This window comes from Hibiscus syriacus, unplaced genomic scaffold (assembly GCF_006381635.1).
Source record: "Hibiscus syriacus cultivar Baekdansim isolate YM2019G1 unplaced genomic scaffold, ASM638163v2 tig00110831_pilon, whole genome shotgun sequence".
NCBI classification, from domain to species: domain Eukaryota; kingdom Viridiplantae; phylum Streptophyta; class Magnoliopsida; order Malvales; family Malvaceae; genus Hibiscus; species Hibiscus syriacus.
The window spans coordinates 5,845,273-5,867,581 of record NW_024062882.1 but is presented as its reverse complement, the minus strand read 5'-3'; the positions used below and the strand labels follow the sequence as shown (position 1 = coordinate 5,867,581).

The 22,309-nt window shown below is 36.5% G+C and overlaps 1 protein-coding gene and 1 pseudogene across 1 annotated transcript; both read right to left on the bottom strand.

Annotated features, from left to right (window-relative positions):
* Positions 1-2,183: 2,183 nt before the first annotated feature.
* LOC120142752 lies at positions 2,184-3,368 on the bottom strand (annotated as a pseudogene).
* Positions 3,369-17,137: 13,769 nt separating this feature from the next.
* LOC120142891 (E3 ubiquitin protein ligase DRIP1-like) lies at positions 17,138-21,872 on the bottom strand. Its single transcript, XM_039157366.1, has 5 exons — positions 21,533-21,872; positions 21,197-21,431; positions 21,064-21,114; positions 20,917-20,989; positions 17,138-17,308 (listed from the first exon to the last, which is right to left on the bottom strand). Exons 1-5 carry the CDS (start codon positions 21,870-21,872, stop codon positions 17,138-17,140), a joined length of 870 nt encoding a protein of 289 aa, XP_039013297.1.
* Positions 21,873-22,309: the final 437 nt, after the last annotated feature.

Sequence of the window (22,309 nt, the reverse complement as noted above, 5' to 3'; positions counted from 1 at the left end):
ACGCACAAGTGATTAGCCTTGGAATTGGTGATACTACTGAACCTATTCCAGATGTTATTACTTCTGCAATGGCTATGAGATCTCATGCACTGTCTATGATGGAGGGTTACAGTGGTAATAGAGCTTAACAAGGTGAAAAAGCATTGAGAGCAGTCATTGGTCTTTCAGAGTATGAATTTATACTGCTTGCATAACTAAACTTTTCCCAACTCATTCGCATACCGTTACAGCTTAATTTCTAGACCTTTGTTGCTCGTGGTTATGTGTTTATTGTTGCTATTATTCAGGGCATGCATGTGTACGGTTACTATAGATTAATGGGAACTCACGGTTATAGATTTTTATGGGCATATTGGTTCTATGATTTAGTGGGTTTTATATAGATCGTACTTGTCTCTTGCTGTTGTTTCCTTCCTCATCACGAATATTTGGGTGGTTTGCACAATAATTGGGTGTTCTCTTCTCCAACTTAGATTGAGAATGAATTTCAATTTCCATTACTGTGGATTGTTGACTTTTCTTATAGTTCTTTAAAGACAGTACTTATCACTCCTACTTTTATATTTGATCTACTTTTGCTTTTCATTTTAAAGTGCAATACACGGGTATTTGAATTCTTATTTTGAAATTGCTTTATGAGATAAGCCACACTTCTCCATATTTCACGATCTAACCTTTTTTAATTTTTGTTTTGGGTAATTTCAAACGATCAAATGTAATTATTTAAAATTAAATTTTTTAATTTTTGTAATTAAGATACTGCTTGCATAACTAAACTTTCCCAACTCATTCGCATACCGTTACAGCTTAAGTTTCTAGACCTTGTTGCTCGTGGTTAGTGTTATATTGTTGCTATTATTCAGGGCATGCATGTGTACGGTTACTATAGATTAATGGGACTCACGGTTATAGATTTATGGGCATATTGGTTCTATGATTTAGTGGGTTATAAGATCGTACTTGTCTCTTGCTGAATTTCAATTTCATACTGTGGATTGTTGACTTTTTTATAGTTCTTTAAAGACAGTAACTTATCACTCCTATACTTTTATATTTGATCTACTTTTGTCTTTTTCATTTTAAAGTGCAATACACGGGTATTTGAATTTCTTATTTTGAAATTGCTTTATGAGATAAGCCACACTTCTCCATATTTCACGATCTAACCTTTTTTAATTTTTGTTTTGGGTAATTTCAAACGATCAAATGTAATTATTTAAAATTAAATTTTTTAATTTTTGTAATTAAGACAATAGATAAATTAATTGGTACCGAAAGGACGGTTCAAGGGTGCTAATCCTTCCTTGACTGTAACCGACTCCCGAATCCGATATATCTCTGGTAAAACGCAGATCAGGTAAGATGGTGTCCGACCTACCTAAACGTTTTTAAAATGGTCGGTGGCGACTCTAACCCAATTCATTCAAGTCGAAGCCCAATTACGGGGCCCAACCGAAAGACGGTTGCGACAAAACATAAACAAACTGAATACACAAATGTCCATATTTGTTCGTTTATTAAATGAACATAGAAATTTTGTTTATAATTATTTATTTATTTTAATAAATATGTATAAATGAATGTTATACAAAAATTCAAAAATATTTTATCGAATGATATATTCATTTACACTTTTATGTCATATGAGAGTTCTTTCAACTTAAATAGAAGATGAAGAACCGATCCACAAGCCGAGAAGCAGGATTTTGGGCCGAGGGTAAGAAATTTAAAGATAAAGCCAGGCCGACAATTGGGAGCCATGAAGCTCCTTCTAGTGCCAGGGTTTCATCTCATGTGCTCTGTCGAGAACCGTAGACATAAATGTGAGCATTTGCGCGCTAGATGGCTTCAACCTCCTGCCTATCATATATGTGATGATGTTCTTGGTGCGTCTCATGCTTCCTCGGCCAATCAACTTACCGACGCATCACCAAAAACAGAACTGAGTCGACGATTCAATAACGTCATCGTCAACGTCGATAAGCGCGTGATCGATTCTCCCATCATAAATACTAGCATGTAGTTTTATCTAAGCAAGGGTAGATGCAAATGCTGAGACTAGTAGGCATTATCACCCGAAGAATTACATCATAATAGTAGTAGCATTAACACACCGACCAAAAAAAACCTCAGAAAGAGTATAAATTAATGATTCGGTAACAGATCAAACGCAAAAATGGTTTTAAATTGAAGTCCAGGAGAAAACAATTAGGTAGCTAACTAGCATCTGATTTCATACTCCTTCCACAGAATAGTCTCTTCAGCCATGATAATCGAGGCCGAGTTCTCTTAGCAGGAACTTCGTGGCTTAATTCTGATGTTTTCCCGTTTTTGTTTCTCTTTATCAACTCATCCTGCTGGCTCATATTATCCTTCACCAGTTCCGAGACCTCGAACCTTAATTCATTCCACAGCTTCTCATTCTCCATTAGTACAGAACCATTACTCATATTGCGCTGGAACGCGGTACCGGCGGTGACATTATTTTTTTCCTCGTCTTATGGTTTCAGATTTGAGGTCTAGGTAGACTCAGCTGCAGTGAACATACCATTAGAGTGATCTTGATCGAATTCGATCTCGTGATCGGGGTCTCCAGCAGTCGATTTGGTACCGAAATTAGAATACCGAACTCTTTTAAGTCCCTCTTCACCGTGAACATGATTTTGCATTCCTTGGGATCTCAGCTGATCATACTTCTCAGCCAACAAGCGGTACGATTTCTGCAGCTCTTCAACCATTCCGACGAGTTCGGGTCTCTTCTGATAGTACATCTCAGCCCTCTTGGAGAATGTATCACCGTCGTCTTGCACGATAATGCTAAGAATCAAATTGATCTTCGTATCCAAATCTGCATACAAACACATAATTACTGGTACATTACAAGCCATGAAGCAAAGCATCTCTACAGCTGTATAACTATTACCATTGCAGGCAGTGACATTAGTGTGTTCCATTGAATCTATATCTATAACCAGACTCCATTGAGCACTGAAACAATAGTAAATCCCTCTCATACAAAACACCCCCACAGAGCTAAAGAAAAAATTGGTTATGGATGCTTGTGACTCAAGTAAAAGTTTTGTTTTCCTTCATGTGTGAGCCAAGGAAGGTGATGGGGCTTGTGTCTCATTATAGCAAAAGCAAATGCAACAGTTATATTGCTCGAGTAAACTGAGGAACGGGATTTTGTGCTAGAGATGAACTTATAAAATTTTATGAACGAAAATATATTATCAATAGAAAAATATAAAGAAAATATCGATACCATAAAGAATAGTTTGAAGCCATTGAGATTGCTGACGGAGAGCTTGGCTGTCAACTCGAGAAAGAAGAGCAGCCTCTTCTTCTTCTTGCTCTTCTTTCTCCATGTGAAGGTAGCAGTTTCTTCACTAACAAAAACCTATTAGGGAGTAAAATTTAACTTAATCGATTTTTTCTATAAATTATTTGTTTTTATAAAAATTGATTTAATTTACCTGAAATTTATTTTTTTTAGATTTGTATATGGGGCTCAACTATCTATTTTTTAGGAAATAACTCTAATTATGCCCAATTTTAGGAAATGACTCTAATTATCCATTTAAGCGTTTTTATACTCTCTAATTTTGAATTTGAAATTTGAAATCTTATAGAACTTTTTTAATAAATATGATGTATATACAAGGTAATATCTATTTAAAGACTTGATCATTTGATAATGAATGATCATACTCCTAATAAATGTGATGTTCGCTTATACTCCTAATATATGTGAGGCTCGAAACGGGTTTTTGTCAAAAGTCGAACAAGAGAAATATTTAGCACTAACAACACGGGCCATGAGTGAACCCAGATCCTTCATGATGTGCCAACCTTGCCTAGCGCGCAAAGCGATGTTGAGTTTGCCTAGATCCCGAAAACCCATACCACCATTTTCCTTTGGGATACACATCGATTTCCACGGGCACCAATGTACCTTTTCTGCTCGTTGAGTGCTGCTACCAAAACTTTGCAAAAAGGTTCTGTAGATCGGAACAAATAGAATTTGGAAGCAGGAAACATGACATTGCATAAACCGGAATGGCCTGTAAAACGGACTTTATGAAGACTTCCTTTCCACCCATAGACAGAGAATGGTTATTCCAATTTTAGATAAACGAGTGGCATCTATCCAAAATTCCTTTGAAAGCCCTCCTCTTATTTCGCCCTACAATAGAAGGGAGTCCTAGGTACCTTTCCATATATGTGGTACCGTTTACTTCCAAAACATGTCCAATTTCTGATCTAACATCTTGGCTTGTGTTGGTACTGAAAACAGGCCAGACTTATCGAAATTAATAAGCTGACCTGAACACTTCGAGTAAATATCCAAAGAGTCCTTTAAATGTATAGCTCCCATGACCGTGGCTTCATTAAAAATAATGCTATCATCGGCGAAAAGTAAATGAGTAAGTAGAGCTGTAGAGGAGCCGATAGGTTAATACGGATACCTTTGAGGGAATTTTGATGAGCGGTTAGACGGAGAATGGTTGAAAGACCTTCACTACAAATCAAGAAAAGGTAAGGACTCAATGGATCGCCCTGACGCAATCCCCTTGAAGGTTGGAAAGATTCTCCCGCATTTCCATTGAGAATCACTGAATATGTTACTGAGGACAGAAAACCCATAATAGTAGAGATCCAAGGATCAGCAAAACCCATTCCACGAAGCAAAACTCATATCGAGTTTAAGCGCAGGGTCGTGGTTAAGTTGTCGGGGTCCTGTGTAAATTCTTATAAAGAGACCCATATTTTTTAGATATATTCGATTTTGGGGCCCTATTTTTATGCTTCTTAATGACAATAACTGATACATATACTCAATTTTGGGGCCTCTATTTTTATGATTCTTAATGGCAACAATTGATAGATATACTCGATTTTGAGGCCCCTATTTTTATGCTTATTAATGGCAACAACTGATAGATATACTCGATTTCGGGACTCTTTTTTTGGGGACCTGCGCGATTGCCCACCCTGCACACCCTCAGCCACGCCCCTGTTTAAGCTCAAATGAACCATGTTGCCATTCTCTTTTATTCTTTAGGGAGTGGAACACTTCATACGCAGTGATAATGTTATCCAAAATCAGCCGACCCGGAACGAACGCACTTTGGGCTTCGTCGATACACAAGTGGAGAACCCCTTGGAGTCTATTATCCATCATTTTTGCTATAATCTTATACAAGACGTTGCAAAGGCTATTTGGGAGGAAGTGAATCATGCGCGTGGGGTTGCTAACCTTCGGGATGAGTACGATATGTATTTTATTTATTTCGGCAATAGGCCAGTCACCCCGAAACACACCAATGCAATAATCCAAGATGTATTTCCCAACAGTTCTCTAAAAACGCTAGTAAAATATGGATCCCAAATCGTCTTCCCCCGAGGCCTTTAAGGGACCCATAGATCGAACAACAATAACCATCTCTTCAAAGGTATAACTTCGGCTTATCTCCATATTCATTGATTCTGTTATACACTGATGGACTCCCTCCAAGATAATGGTAGAGTCGCTCACGCCTTGAGAAGTAAATAAGGAATTAAAATAGTCACGAGCTAAGCTATGAATTACTCCTTCTACATCACAAGCCACACCTGCATCACTTGTTAGTGAAGATATTTTCTTTGAGCGTCTCCTATTCGAAGCGTATCTATGAAAGAAACCGGTGTTGCAATCGTCGTATTTGAGCCAATTGGCCCTTGCTCTCTGTTCCCAATAAAGCTCTTCACGATCAGCCTCAAGGTTCATTGTAATTTCACTAAGAACATCATCATCCGGGGCAATAACATTTAGAGACTCCAAACGATTACGCAAGTCTTTCATTGATAAATTCTTTTCTCTCGTAATACGTTTAAACCAGCTATCCAAACCTCGACCAACCATTTTCAAACGGTCAGGAACCGACCCTCTTGAATACTTGGTGTTACGCTTTACTCATATCAAGTTTAAGCGCAGGGTCGTGGTTAAGTTGTCTGGGGCCCTGTGTAAATTCTTATAAAGAGACCCATATTTTCTAGATATATTCGATTTCGGGGCCCCTATTTTTATGCTTCTTAATGGAAACAACTGATACATATACTCAATTTCGGGGCCTCTATTTTTATGATTCTTAATGGCAACAACCTATAGATATACTCGATTTTGAGGCCCCTATTTTTATGCTTATTAATGGCAACAACTGATAGATATACTCGATTTTGGGGGCCCTTTTTTTGGGGGACCTGCGCGATCGCCCACCCTGCACACCCTCAGCCACGCCCCTGTTTAAGCGCAAATGAACCATGTTGCCCTTCTCTTTTATTCTTTAGGGAGTGGAGCACTTCGTACGCAGTTATAATGTTATCCAAAATCAGTCGACCCGGAATGAACGCACTTTGGGCTTCGTCGATACACAAGTGGAGAACCCCTTGGAGTCTATTAGCCATCATTTTCGCTATAATCTTATACAAGACGTTGCAAAGGCTATTTGGGCGAAAGTGAATCATGTGCGTTGGGTTGCTAACCTTCGGGATGAGTATATGTATTTTATTTATTTCGACAATAGGCTAGTCACCCCGAAACCCACCAATGCAATAATCCAAGATGTATTTCCCAACAGTTCTCTAAAAACGCTAGTAAAATATGGATCCCAAATCGTCTTCCCCCGAGGCCTTTAAGGGACCCATAGATCGAACAGCAATAGCCATCTATTCAAAGGTATAACTTCAGCTTATCTCCATATTCATGGATTTTGTTATACACTGATGGACTCCCTCCAAGATAATGGTAGAGTCGTTCACGTCTTGAGAAGTAAATAAGGAATTAAAATAGTCACGAGCTAAGCTATGAATTACTCCTTCTACATCACAAGCCAAACCTGCATCACTTGTTAGTGAAGATATTTTCTTTGAGCGTCTCCTATTCGAAGCGTATCTATGAAAGAAACTGGTGTTGCGATCGTCGTATTTGAGCCAATTGGCCCTTGCTCTCTGTTCCCAATAAAGCTCTTCACGATCAGCCTCAAGGTTCATTGCCAGATTGACATCAGTAATTTCACTAAGAACATCATCATCCGAGCCAGCAGCATTTAGAGACTCCAAACGATTACGCAAGTCTTTCATTGATAAATTCTTTTCTCTCGTAATACGTTTAAACCAGCTATCCAAACCTCGACCAACCATTTTCAAATGGTCAGGAATCGACCACCTTGAATACTCGGTCATACGCTTTACTCATATCGAGTTTAAGCGCAGGGTCGTGGTTAAGTTGTTGGGGGTCCTGTGTAAATTCTTATAAAGGGACCTATATTTTCTAGATATATTCAATTTCGGGGCTCCTATTTTTATGCTTTTTAATGGCAACAGCTGATACATATACTCAATTTCGGGGCCTCTATTTTTATGATTCTTAATGGTAATAACTGATAGATATACTCAATTTTGAGGCACCTATTTTTATGCTTATTAATGGCAACAACTGATAGATATACTCGATTTTGGGGCCCCTTTTTTTGGGGACCTACGCGATCGCCCACCCTGCACACCCTCAGCCACGCCCCTGTTTAAGCGTAAATGAACCATGTTGCCCTTCTTTTTTATTCTTTAGGGAGTGGAGCACTTCGTACGTAGTTATAATGTTATCCAAAATCAGCCGACCCGGAACGAACGCACTTTGGGCTTCGTCGATACACAAGTGGAGAACCCCTTGGAGTCTATTAGCCATCATTTTCGCTATAATCTTATAGCTATTTGGGCGGAAGTGAATCATGCGCGTGGGGTTACTAACCTTCGGGATGAGTACGGTATGTATTTTATTTATTTCGGCAATAGGCCAGTCACCCCTAAACACACCAATGCAATAATCCAAGATATATTTCCCAACAGTTCTCTAAAAACGCTAGTAAAATATGGATCCCAAATCGTCTTCCCCCGAGGCCTTTAAGGGACCCATAGATCGAACAGCAATAGCCATCTCTTCAAATGTATAACTTCGGCTTATCTCCATATTCATAGATTCTGTTATACACTGATGGACTCCCTCCAAGATAATGGTAGAGTCGCTCACACCTTGAGAAGTAAATAAGGAATTAAAATAGTTACGAGCTAAGCTATGAATTACTCATTCTACATCACAAGCCACACCTGCATCACTTGTTAGTGAAGATATTTCTTTGAGAGTCTCCTATTCGAAGCGTATCTATGAAAGAAACCAGTGTTGTGATCGTCATATTTGAGCCAATTGGCCCTTGCTCTATGTTCCCAATAAAGCTCTTCACGATCAACCTTAAGGTTCATTGCCATATTGACATCAGTAATTTCACTAAGAACATCATCATCCGGGGCAGCAGCATTTAGAGACTCCAAACGATTACGCAAGTCTTTTATTGATAAACATTTTTCTCTCGTAATACATTTAAACCAGCTATCCAAACCTCGACCAACCATTTTCAAACGGTCAAGAACCGACCCCCTTGAATTCTTCCATAAATTCTCCACTTCATTCATACATGAGGCCTCTAAGAGCCAAGAGGCTTCAAAACAGAAATTCCAAATCTTCAGAGAACCCGGGGAATCCACATCAGTATTGAGAAGAAGAGGGCAATGATCCGAGAAATAGTGGGGCAAGTGACCAAGCCTGAAATTCAGTAATATCCCACCATTTTGGGTTTACAATCCCACGGTCCAATCTTTCCCTAATATTGGTAAACTCCATCATGCCTCTCTCCCACGTGAACCAATTTCCAGAAAAGCCCAAATTCTCAAGATTGCAATCAGTCATCATTGAGAGAAAGCCACTTATTTGTCTCTCACTCCGAGGTAAACCCCCTCTTTTTTCATGAGAAAAAGCTATCTCATTGAAATCCCCCATAACGAGCCAAAGAGTAGATGGGGAATCATTAAGATGACGAAGTAGATCCCAAGAAGCAGGTCTGTTATATTCTTCAAGTGCTCCATAGAAGCCGGTAAATCTCAAAGCTTTCCCGTTAGAGTCATCTTGAAAGAAAACATCAATGTGGCGATCCGAAAAAGATTTTAGAGAAACTTGAACAACATTTTTCCAACCGATAGAAATGTTGAAAAAAAATGTTGAAAGTCAATTTTAGTGGCTGCAAAATTCTTTGGGAGCAGCTGGAAACATAGGTCTTAGGCAACTTGGGCGACTAGAAACATGGGCGGCTAATTAGGCAGCAATTATTGAATTTTTGATAAGAGATAATTGTAATTTAGTCTCTATACTTTATAGTATTTATACGATTAGTCCTTAAGCTTCAACTATAAATACCCTATCACATTTAGCTTCAAAATCAACCCAAATTATTTCTTTCTCCCAATACTAGAGAGCTTTCTTGTGAGTTATGAGTGTTTGTAAACACTTGTAATTTTTCTCTCTTTAGTAAAAGATATGCAACAGTCCGGAGACGTAGGCATAATTGGCTGAACTCCGTTATCAATTTTGGGTATTATTTTTTCGCTTTTATTTCGTATTCTCATTAATCTAGTTATAGGGAAATTACTCGTTTAATTTCCAACAACTGGTATCAATAGCTTTTGGTAGTTAATTTTGTCAGTTTTTCTGATGTTACTATTCACGCAAATAGTGAATTTTGTGAATAGTAAAATTTTGTCTGTGATACAAATTTGTCGACGGAGGTGTTCTAATACATGTGGTTCGAAATTGTCAGAAGCGATCCAAAGAAGCCAAATTCGAGTGGGAGCGATGGCTGCAGATGAATGGAATGTGAAAATTGAGAAGTTCGATGGTGCGAACTTTACTTTTGGAAGATGCAGATTGAAGATTTTTTGTACCAGAAAAATCTATATCAACCTCTCTCAGAAAAGCAACCAGAGGGTATGAAGAATGAAGATTGAGCTCTTCTCGATAAACAAGCCCTCAGTTATCCGACTGACGTTATCCCGCAATGTTGCTTTCAACATAGTAAATGAAAAGACCACAGCGGGTCTTATGGCGGCTCTCTCCAGTATGTATGAGAAGCCATCAACCTCAAACAAAGTTCACTTGATGAGGCGATTATTCAATTTGTGGATGGCGGAAGGGGCATCAGTGGCACAACACCTAAATGAACTCAACACAATCACAACCCAGATGAGTTCCGTGGAAATTGAATTTGATGATGAAGTTCGAGGTTAATTATCTTATCATCTTTACCAGACAGTTGGAATGCTACTGTTACATCAGTCATAGCTCATCGGGAAACAATAAATTGAAATTCAATGATGTTCGAAATCTGGTATTGAGTGAAGAAATTCGACAGAGAGAATCGGGTGAAGCATCAAGCTCCTTAGCCTTGCACACGAAGTCTAGAGGGAGAACTTGAGAAAGAAATTCAAATCATGGCAGATCAAAATCCAGAAAGGAAAAATCAAGAACGGGAAAGAAAGATTTTAACTGTTATAATTGTGGCAAGGAGGGCCACTTTAAAAGAGATTATCGAGCACCAAAAAAAGATACTAGCGCATAGAATATGCCAACATAACAGAGGAGACAGGTGATGCCATGATTCTAAGCGTCAACAGTCTGATTGAATCATGGATCTTGGATTCAGGGGATCTTGGATTCAGGGGATCTTTCCACTCCTCCCCATGCCAAGAAATCATGGAGAACTATGTCAGTGATGATTTTGGGAAGGTTCATCTAGCTGATGATGAAACCTTGAAGATCGTCAAAAATGAGACATCCGATTAAAGTTGCCAAACCAGACCACCTAGAAGCTGAAAGAGTGAGACATATTCCTGACCTCAAAAGAAATTTGATTTTTGTAGGACAGCTTGATGGAGAAGTATATATAGTACAACCTTTTCAGGTTGTGAATGGAAGATTACCAAAGGAGCACTCGTCATTGCTCGTGGTAAAAAGACCAGTACTCTCTATGTAACCTCAAATTTGGATAATATCATTGCAGTAGCAGAGGCTGATGGAAAATCAAACCTATGGCACCAAAGGCTTGGCCATATGAGCGAGAAAGGGATGAAGACACTTTTGTCAAAAGGGAAGCTTCCGGATCTAAAGAATATAGATGTTGGACTATATGAGGATTACATCTTTGATAAATAAAATAAAGTCAGTTTTGCAAAGATTGGCAATACACCCAAGGCTGAAAAGTTAGAGTTGGTTCATACTGATGTATAGGGACCATCTCCAGTTTCATCTCTTGCAGGCTCACTATATTATGTCACCTTCATCGATGATTCTACAAGGAATGTGTGGGTTTATTTTCTGAAGAAGAAATCAGAAGTCTTTGATACCTTCAGAAAATGGAAGGCCATGGTGGAAAATGAGACTGGTTTGAAAGTTAAGCATTTGAGGTCTGATCATGAAGGAGAGTACAGAAATAGTAGATTCAGAGATTTCTGCGCAAACAATAGGATCAAGATGGAGACAACAGTTCCTATGACACCGTAGCAGAATGGTGTAGCAGAGCGTATGAACAGAACTCTAAATGAACGTGCCAGAAGTATGAGGATACATGTCGGATTACCCAAATTGATATGGGTTGAAGCTATCAACACTGCAGCTTATCTGATCAACCGTGGGCCCTCAGTTCCCTTGGATGGTAGAATACCAGAGGATTTGGAGCGAGAAAGAAATAAACCTTTCACACTTAAAGTGTTTGGTTGTATTTCTTATGTACACATAAATTCTGCTGAAAGAAGTAAACTTGATGCCAAGTCCAACAAATATGTCTTTGTTGGTTATGGTGGTGATGAGTTCGGTTACCGATTTTAGGACTACGAAAATCGAAAGATAATCAGAAGCAGAGATGTCATTTTCAATGAAAATGTGATGTACAAAGACAAGTCAACCATAGAATCAAGTAGATCCAATACCGAAGTTGAAAGAAAGGAATTTGTTGAGTTTGAGGAGATTTTGGAAATGATGTTAGATCAGTTCTGAAACAGTTCAAGAAGAACCAGTCACAGCAAAACTGAGACGCTCCTCCAGAATTCCTAAACCAACCCAGCGTTATTCGCCTTCTTTGCACTACTTGTTGCTGACTGACAATAGTGAACCAGAGTGCTATGATGAAGCAATGCAGGTGGAGGATTCAGTCAAGTGAGAGTCTTCCATGAAAGATTATATGGACTCGCTTATGTCAAATCAGATGTGGAAATTAGCTTAATTACCACCAGGCAAGAAAATGCTCCATAACAAGTGGGTTTACAGGATCAAAGAAGACCACAATGGGAGAAAACGCTACAAAGAAAGATTGGTTGTCAAAGGTTTTCAGCAAAAAGAAGGTATTGACTACAATTAAATTTTCTCTCCAGTCGTGAAATTATATACAATCAGACTGGTGTTGAAAATTATAGCTGCAAAGAATCTACATCTTGAGCAGTTAGATGTGAAGACAGCTTTCCTTCATGGTGATTTGGAGGAAAATCTATATGAGGCAGCCAGAAGGCTTCATAGAGACAGACAATAAAAACCGGTATGCTGGTTGAAGAAGAGCTTGTATGGTTTTAAAAAAACTCCTAGACAGTGGTACAAGAAGTTCGATAATTTCATGGGTAACAGTGGTTTTACCAGATGCCAAGCAGATCATTGTTGCTACATCAAGAAGTTCGACAACAACTTTATTATTTTATTGTTGCACGTTGATGACATGCTCGTTGCAAGCTCAGACATGCAAGAGATTATAAACTTGAAGCAAAAATTGTCGAAGCAGTTTACAATGAAAGATCTGGGCGCTACAAAGCATATTCTTGGGATGAAGATCAAGAGAGACACAAACTCGGGAACTTTGATGTTATCACAGACTGAGTACATCAACAAAGAACTCTCTAGGTTCAACATGCAAGATGATAAACCAGTAAGTACACATTTAGGTGTTCATTTTAGACTATCTAAAGAACAGTCACCAAATACGGAGGAAGAACGTGCATATATGGTGGTTTGTATGCCTCAGCAATTGGAAGCCTAATGTATGCCATGGTTTGTACTAGACCAGATATTACTCAAGCAGTGGGAGTTGTTAGCAGTACATGAATAATCCGAGCAAGGTACACTGGGAAGTAGTCAAATGGATCCTCAGATATCTGCGGGGTACCACAAACAAAGCACTTTGTTTCAAAGGTGGATATGATACTGATAGGCTATGTAGATACTGATTTAGCCAGAAATATTGACATCAGAAGGAGCACTACATGGTATGTCTATACTCTAAGAGGTATTGCAGTGAGTTGGGTTTCTCAACTACAGAAGATAGTTGCTCTCTCCACAACTGAAGCGAAGAAACAAGAAACAAGAAAATAATGTCTTGTATTGCGATAATCAAAGTGATATCCATCTAGCGAAAAATTTGTCTTTTCATTCTAGGATGAAGCGCATACAATTGTGATATCATTTTATCCGATCTCTTCTGGAAGATGGGATTTTGAAACTTGAAAAGATTAGTGAGCTCAAAATCCGATAGACATGTTAACAAAGACGGTGACTACAGACAAACTGAAGTTGTGTTCAACTTCAGTTGGTATGTAGAGTAACAATACCAGAAATGCTGATGCATTGATCGATGTGTGAAGGCAGATTAAAAAAAGTCTTCAAGTGGGAGATTGTTGAAAGTCAATTTTAGTGGCTGCAAAATTCTTTGGCAACTTGGGCAGGAAAATGAGCGGCTAATTAGGCAATATTGATTTTTTGGCAAGGGATAATTATAATTTAGTCCCTATACTTTAGGATATTTATAAGATTAATCCTTAAGCAGTTGTGAGTGTTTTGTAAACACCTGTAAATTTTCTCTCTTCAGTAAAAGATCTGCAGCAGTCCATAGACGTAGGCATAATTGGTTGAACTCCGTTATCAATTTCGGGTATTATTTTTCCGCTTTTATTTCACATTCTCACTAATCTGGTTATAGGGAAATTGCTCGTTTAATTTCTAACAAGAAATCCACCACTACGACCATTAGAAACAATATCTATTCTATTTGTGAAACCACACATTTTGCTAACCTTATACATTCTATTACCCTGTAATTTCATTTTAATCAGGAAGATTACATAGGGGCTGATGTCCGCAGCATATGCTGGAGACGTTTAGTTGTCCGAGACTTCCCAAGGCCTCGGACATTCCAGCTTAAGATTTTTATTGGGAACGGCAGGCCTGATTATCTAGGTCGACCGATGAAGAATTAGAAACATCGTTTGAAACAAAACCAGAAACACCCAATGATAGATTTTGGACCCTTGGTCGCTTAGTTCCATTCACTTGGATAACAGGGCTCTCCTCTCCAGATTGGGTCATCTCAATGTCCAGGCCCGTAGAAATATCCTCATGCATTTGGGTCAGTAGATAAGGATCCAAAACATGACAATTGACCTTCTTTTTTTATTGTATAGAATTTCCTGCATGTGCGGGATCAAAGGGATTAGAATAATCAGTCCCTTGGTTTTTAGAGGGAACCTTTGACAAAGAAGGAAAATTTTTAAAAATTGAAGCAGAATTCTCTTGAGATTGCCCCAAATCCTGATGAATCCCCATAATTTTTGTTCCATTCCTCACGCAGCCACCGACACTTCTGCATTGTCGTCCGTCGAGTAGGGGCCCAGAGACTGATATCCCATGCGATCACAATTTTAGACTTGTCCATAGTCAGCCTCACCGGACAAAAACTCTCGCCATGCCCGAGTTTACCACAGATGAAGCAGAAAATCTGTATTTTTTCGTATTCAAACTGGACATAATAGGAGGTGCCACCCGGAGTTGCAAGTTTTTTTCCGACGTTTCAAAGGTTTCTTGATGTCAATACGAACTCCAATACGCATCCTCTTGTAATTCATAGTAACGTCATCAGAATCATAATCCAAGAAAGCTCCCACAAAGTTACCCAGCGATTGTGCAACTAAGTAGAGACAAACCCAGGGGGACATCATGCACCAGCATCCATAAATCAATGTGATTCAACTCTACTCTAAAAGGATTCTCACCCTCATGAAGGCAATGTAATATCAGCATATAGTTATTAAAATTTCAAGGTCCTCACGCTTCAATTCATTCCACATCGACCTCATGATATAGTCGAAAAAAGGAATCTTTCTTCTTCTATATCAGTGATAGAAATGCCACCAAGAGGACGCCAAACACTAGCCAGATAGTGCTCATGGCCTGGAAATAAATAATACTCGTTGTTAAGAAAGTGCCCTCGAAACAGTTTGTAAAAGAAATACCTTAATCCTGCTGTGGTAGATTAACAGTATCACTTCATCCTCAAGATTCAGTTCGGCCAGATTTGCTTGTACTGTTTGATCCATAAGGGATATGACCAGAACAAGAACAAAGATAAGAAAAAAGAAAAAAGCGTATCACAAAGACAGAGAGCGTGCTGCAGGAGCAGAAGAGAGTGTGTCAAAAAGACAGAGAATAGTCACTAAAATTTTAATTTGGTTTCATTTCAATTCAGAATTTTAATTCATTGACTCTAAATTTTAATTCATTGACACTAAATTTTAAAAATTAAAACTCTAATTTCTAAACCTTAAATGAATACAAGAGAGTATTATAAAACTTTATTATGCATATATACTAAATTCATTGATTGAGATAAATGAAAAAAGAAAATATTGTTCACTCTAAAAAAATTATATTTGAATAGATGCGCTTGTATAATATGTGTATTGTTATTTTTCTTAGAATCCACTAATTTTATTTAAAATAGAAAATATTTGAATTACAATGAAGATTTACATGGTCCCATATCCTTTTTTTAAGCATTTTAACCCTTAATGTTTTATTTTGGAATAAAATGCCCCATGGGTGGATGAAAATCATTAACTGACTAACGATTAACGCTTCCTATTGATGTGATAGGTCTACGTATGATGTCATGCCATCAAAAAATATTTTAAAACTATTTTTAAATATATTTTTTATAAGTTTATATGTAATTAGTTTAAAATTATAGTTTACTCTAAAAATATTTTTTCCTGAAGTGACATCACACATGGATTTGACACGTTCGTATGAAACATTGACAATTAGTCAACTACTAAATTTGATCGAACCAGGGGACATTTTGCTCCAAAATGAAATGTTGGAGACCAAACTGCTCCAAAAAGAAAAAGATAGAGGGCAAAGGGACCATTTGTGCAAACATGGGGTAATTTTATTATTAAGTCATTTACAATCATAATCGTAAATTAAGCATATAATTAGGACAAATTCATATAATCATTAAAACAAAACTAGAAACTTAAGGTAACATAAGGACCATACAAGAAAATATTAAAACCTACCCAAGAAACTCGAATAAAGATAGATACAAACAGATCTAATCGCATAGACAAACGAACTAAAAAAAGGGAATCAAGCTACTGAAAGACCACCGACAAGCCACAAATTAGACTCGAGCAATGTGAAAAGTTATCCACGAACGCATAACGGGTATCCAAATCCAATCTGGGAGTCTAAAACAGGGAATATCAACAATATAACATAGAAGTGCCATCTTGATCAATCAAGGCAATGTCAAATCAATCCTTAAGAAAAAATAAGTAATAACAACAACCAAACGATCGAAAAACATGTCAAAAGACATAAGAAAACGTGTCATACAGACATATTTATTGAAAATAAAAATATAAAAGAAAATAAAAATATGATATAAGAAAATAAAAGGATAATAAAGAATATTGACAGTCGACAACTAAACTTAAAATTAGTGATGCTACTCATCAACAAAGATGAAAAAAAGGGGATGTACGATATAGCAACGAAAGAAAACTAAAAAAAATGATATGATATTAGAACAATTATATATGTGTTGTTAATGATAAAAAAAGACACACATCTTACTTTTAAAATTATTTATGAAATTAATATCATCTCAAGATTGTTTACAAAAATAAATGCTATTTTTGACTTTTTGTCACGTATAATAAAAATATAATTACAAATAAAAGTCTGACTTTTCAAATAAAAATATAATATAGAACCAGCAGAGCTTGCAAATTCAGTTTTAGTCATGCTATTTGCCCATTAAAATAAAAATATAATTACAAGCTTAGTATAAGAAATTTAGGAACGGACATAACTTAAGAATGATACATTAGAGAGGTGAAGATTAAATTATAAGAAATTAAATTAAAAAAACAAAAAAATAAATGTGTTTGAATTCAAGTTTCAAGCTCTCCTACCATAGAGCAGAAGCATGAGATTGGGGTGATGAGGTGGCGTTGGGGTATGTGGAAGCAAAGCGACGCCGTCTCTTGAAGTAGTACTCCATATTTCATCTCTCACATGCTGCAACGTCAAGGAAGGTTGGAGCTCTTCCTCTCTACACCTTATCGCCACCTGCTTGTCCACCCATCCAAATTCCACATCATATTCGTATTCTAAACATGTTTTCATGCTAGAGTTGAACTCATAAAACAATTTTAATGATAAAATGGAGTATTATTTTTTCTAAATATCTCATATTCAAATAGTTATTTCTCTGCAAGATGTGTGCACGTCCATTGTTAATTAACTATAAAAGTTATAAGCAGACGCTATTATCTCTATCCTCCTTATTAAAAATGAAACTTCATATGCCTTAAAATTCATTCGATGAAAAGAGTATTTTGAAGTCCTTATAGAGTTATACTCATTATGCTTAGGATTGAATAGATTGTGTATTCACCCTATCAACGATGAGTTCAATTCGGACCTTGCCTAAACAGACGACACCTAAATTAGACCGAATCATTTGTCAGATTATTGTTCTCGTGTTTTGTTTCTTTAAAGTAATGGAGTGAAATTATAACCTTGATGTTATAATTTCTTATTAAGATGAATATTAGATGATCTAACATCATAATCACATACTAATATATACTTCCACTCTTTCAGGTTAACTGAACTGCTCCTCAAACTAAAATTTAAATTTTAGGTTAGTCTTTGAAATTCCCTGGGTTATAATCCATTCGTTAAAGTATTGGTATATGCCCCAATATCTCCTAAACTAATTATATAAATCACATCAAATAATCAAGATAAATGAATCTCTTTATAAATATATGCATACTTACTATAATAATAGAATATTATATATATATATATATATATATATATATATATATATATATATTGATATATAATTAGTAACTTTTTTATGAAAATATGCATGATGAGTGGGTGACGTCTTGCCCGTGCTATCCTAAACTTTAACCTAAACTTATGCTTTACCCTTGAAATTAAAGTTTATATCTTTTAACTTTCCATTCTCCCCAGGACAAGGACAAAAAACTGCCCAAAAATGAATCATTAGGTGACCCACCTAGACTTTACTCGTAAGCCAAAATCATGAATCCGTAGAATTTTATGTTAATTAGTGGGGTTAAATACATTAAAATAATTTAATGTTATAATAATTCAAATTCACTATGCATAGATTATAAATAAAATATTTGTAATGGATCCTGAAAGCCCGGCGAAGAACGGGAAATAATTTTGTTTATATTTATATATTCATTCCTACAAAACCTAAGTTTCTCCAACAACTGCCACGTACAATGCAACAACATGACATCTCATGCACGTCTTCTTCACGTTGCTTTCTATATTTCAAATTTCAAACTAAACCCTAATCTTTGAAGTCATTAAAAGGTCAAATGATGCTTCCTATATGTTTTTTTTCTTTTTATTTCGATTAATTAGTATTTACTGATGTTAAAATTTATTAAAAAAAATTGCCAAAAAATTGTTACCTATCATGTAAATATTGATGTGTATTACATAACAATATGATGTGACATAAATGATAATTGATATTGAATCATATCCTTCAAAGTTAAAAGATTATTGATTTTTATTTTTTTCTCTTAATTTGTTGATAATTCTTTTTATATTCTAGTATCAAATCATAATTTTATTTAAACTCAACACTAATTACCTGTATTCCATATAATATTATTACACAATACACTATGTTTATATGAAAATTAATAACTTTTATAACGATTTTATTAGCAATGATTACGATTAGTAAATACCAATGATTTAATAATATAATTAGGATATTAAAAACTAATTTTAAATTAAAATTATAATATAAAACGAGAGTTTACCTAACTCTAAATACATATACTCGACACTAACAACAAATTATTACGACAAAAACAAAACAGAATGTTGAGGATGTCATTAATTCATATGAGGATAATATTATATTCTTTAAAATGAGAAAAAAGTATTTGTAGTATGACTGACTAAATCAATATGCTTTAATAAAAAAATAGCAAACAGTTAAATGACTAACCATGTAATATGTCATCTATGCGACTAACATTTTTCAAATATAATACTTATAAATAGGGCACTCCTTCCACGTAAATTTAGCAGAAGAGCAGCTTATGTCAAACTAAGCTATTAGCTAACAGCTAGGGAAAGATTAATGCATGTTTCTGCCTTGGCTGTGAAACGCGTTGAAATTTTCTTCAGAGAACACATTAAATAATTCTTCATTTGGACCGACATGTTTCTCCTATTATCCCACAAATTGCATAGAAGAAGTTGCAATATTCTTACCTATAACTTATGCATGTATGATTTTTTTAAAGTAGCTATATATATTGTTCATATACATAGCATATGCATATAAATCCTTAGGTTATGTATCGTGATGCTAAATTAGTAAGGAAGAAAACTTTACCATCATCATTGTTTGAGAAAAAAAAATTTATTTGATTACGAAGTGTGCATCAGAAGCATGTACCTCGTGCCCAAATTATTATGATAATGACTGTTTACGTGCATGTTTTCTTCACCATTGAGTGCATACATAGACGTACGCCCAAACCCTAAAAGAACTACAATGTAAATGATTACACACTGTTTTTAATTGTATATAATAAGAATTTATGTATCTTCCTTTCTGAATTTAGGCCATTTATACCAGTTTCCATGAATTATGCTTTAAGCAATGGTTATAGTCAGTGCAAAATGCACATCATTCAGATCGGATAGTGGATTTTAGGGTACTTGTTATCTATTGACTTAAATTTCAATTGACAATCAAGTTGGACTTTGATATCATTCAAATGGTTGAAGATTAATAATTCTTATGAAATAAGATTTTTTTTGATAATTAAGTATTTAGTTCAGTAAATACAGAGTATGTCAGCATAATGTAAGAAAGAATTACAGGAGAGACGTAATCTTTTTAAAATATTTGTTTGAGAGATAGGTCTTTTAAGTATTTAAACTCTTTGTTATCCCTATGTTTATAGTAGATTTTTAGTTTTCTCACCTGTAGAGGTAGAGAGGATTGAACAATATTAAATTTTATCTTTTGTGTATGATATATTTCATGTTGATATCGATTTAATTATTTTTCCGCTTAAAAACACCCTTACTCATTTCTTGCACTTGATCATTTTATATGTTCTTCCTTTCCTTTTTTTTTTCTAAATACATAAATTTCCCTACTTTAATTTACAGACTACATTGCTTATGTTGATTATTGATATCTTAATTTCACATAAGTTTCTGGTGCGGAACAGTAAACCCCATTTACAGGGGGGGAAAGGAACCCAACGAGTCTCTATTTGGAGTTGAGAGAAAAGCAGGTGGTTGGTAAGGTTCTATATCATCCCTAATCTTCTACGGTCAAGCCCTAATCCTTCGACTAAGAGCATCCATGTCTAACTAAAACAACAAGTTTAAATCATTTTAAAAAAGATTTGGACAATCTTAAGTACAATTGGTTATGGCTTAAAAGACTAACAACGAAAAGTACTTCCCACCTAACAAGAACAGTTTGACAGACGCGTTTAGTTCCGAGGTTTCTGTCATGTCTCTATAACACCAACCAAGTCGTATAATCGTGATTATTCATTAATTTACAGCATTTAGTTTTGCTAATGAGACATGCAAATGGAATGTTGCATTAAAAAGGGAATCGGATGAGCTGCATGTCATACCTCGGACTCGCTGTCCAGACTCAGCTTGTTAACCAGATACTTCATTACCGACAGTACCGTCATCTTCCCGTCCCTAGAGTTTTGAATCAAATGAAGTCAAGAACATGAAATAGTTGTTGATGAAACAAGAAAAGCAAATATTATTACTTGATTCTCAGGTAGCTCTTTGGTATTTGAGGCAAGAACGGTTCTTTTGCTCTGAAATGTTTGAAAAAAGAAGTTAATTTTGTTCAGAAGTAAACTCTAATTTATTTTAAATGAAGTCCATTTCTTGTCTTACTGATTTTCTGATGCTTGTAACATAAACCAAATGCCAGAATGGGGTCTTCTAGGAGGATCAATGATTCTAACATCGGAGCTAGGCCCAGCGACATCGATGCCGGGTTGCAATCGGAACGGTCGGGTAAAATAGGAGCCCGACGGCACCGATGACGAGGAGGAACCGGCTGCTCCTATAGGCCTAAATGTATTGGAGCTGCTTCCTGGTTGTAGAAGGAATAATGAAGTGGCGAAACCTTGCATGACCAGTGGATGTATAGGAGATCGAAATTCCGGCATATGCGGCTTTCTCGATGCGAGCCACCACCGGGTAATAGATCGAGTCCGGTCAACCCACCGCCGTGGTCATGCTTGCTATGATGGTTTCTTGTTGCTTGATGACCACCTATACTTAGTTGGAGCCAACCTTCATCTCCCTCCTCTTCTTCTTGATGATTGTAATCCTTGGAGCTGGAGCCTACCTCATTAAGACTATTAGTTCTCGATGCATCGTCGGCCATGTGATTAGCTCCTAGATCAGATCCTAAACAAGCTTCAGTCCGATATTCACACCTCATAAGACCCAAATTCTCTGCACAACCGCCACCTCTACAACCGTAAATATCGAGGCCGCCGCCGCTGCCGTGGCAAGGAAGATGGTTTCGTTTAGACAGGTTTCCAGCAGGAACCATGATCATATCCGCAAGTTTAGACTATAACGAGAGGAATTTGTGGTAATTTCCATGTATCAGATTAAAATTCTCCTGGTTTGGAAGCATGTGGGGAGATGAAATAGTTGCAGAGAAGATTGATTAAATAATGACCGTATATGTATATATATTCTTAGGGAGGTCGAACCATCATAGTTTTTTGACTTTATTAAGACGAAATATCTGTTCCACCTGCTCTTAAAATATGTACCCATAGGGTCCCCTGGGAAAACACCTTTAGGGCATTTTCCAAGGACGAAAATGACACTAAAGGCGCTTTCTTTTTAAAATATCACAAAAAGGTCCTTTTTAAGCCCTAATGGGAGAGGCCATGGGGAATGTCTATCTTAAACTACAATTAGAATGTTTTAAAACAGACAACAACAAAACCCCATCACGTCGTCCCTTTGTCCCCAAAATTTGTT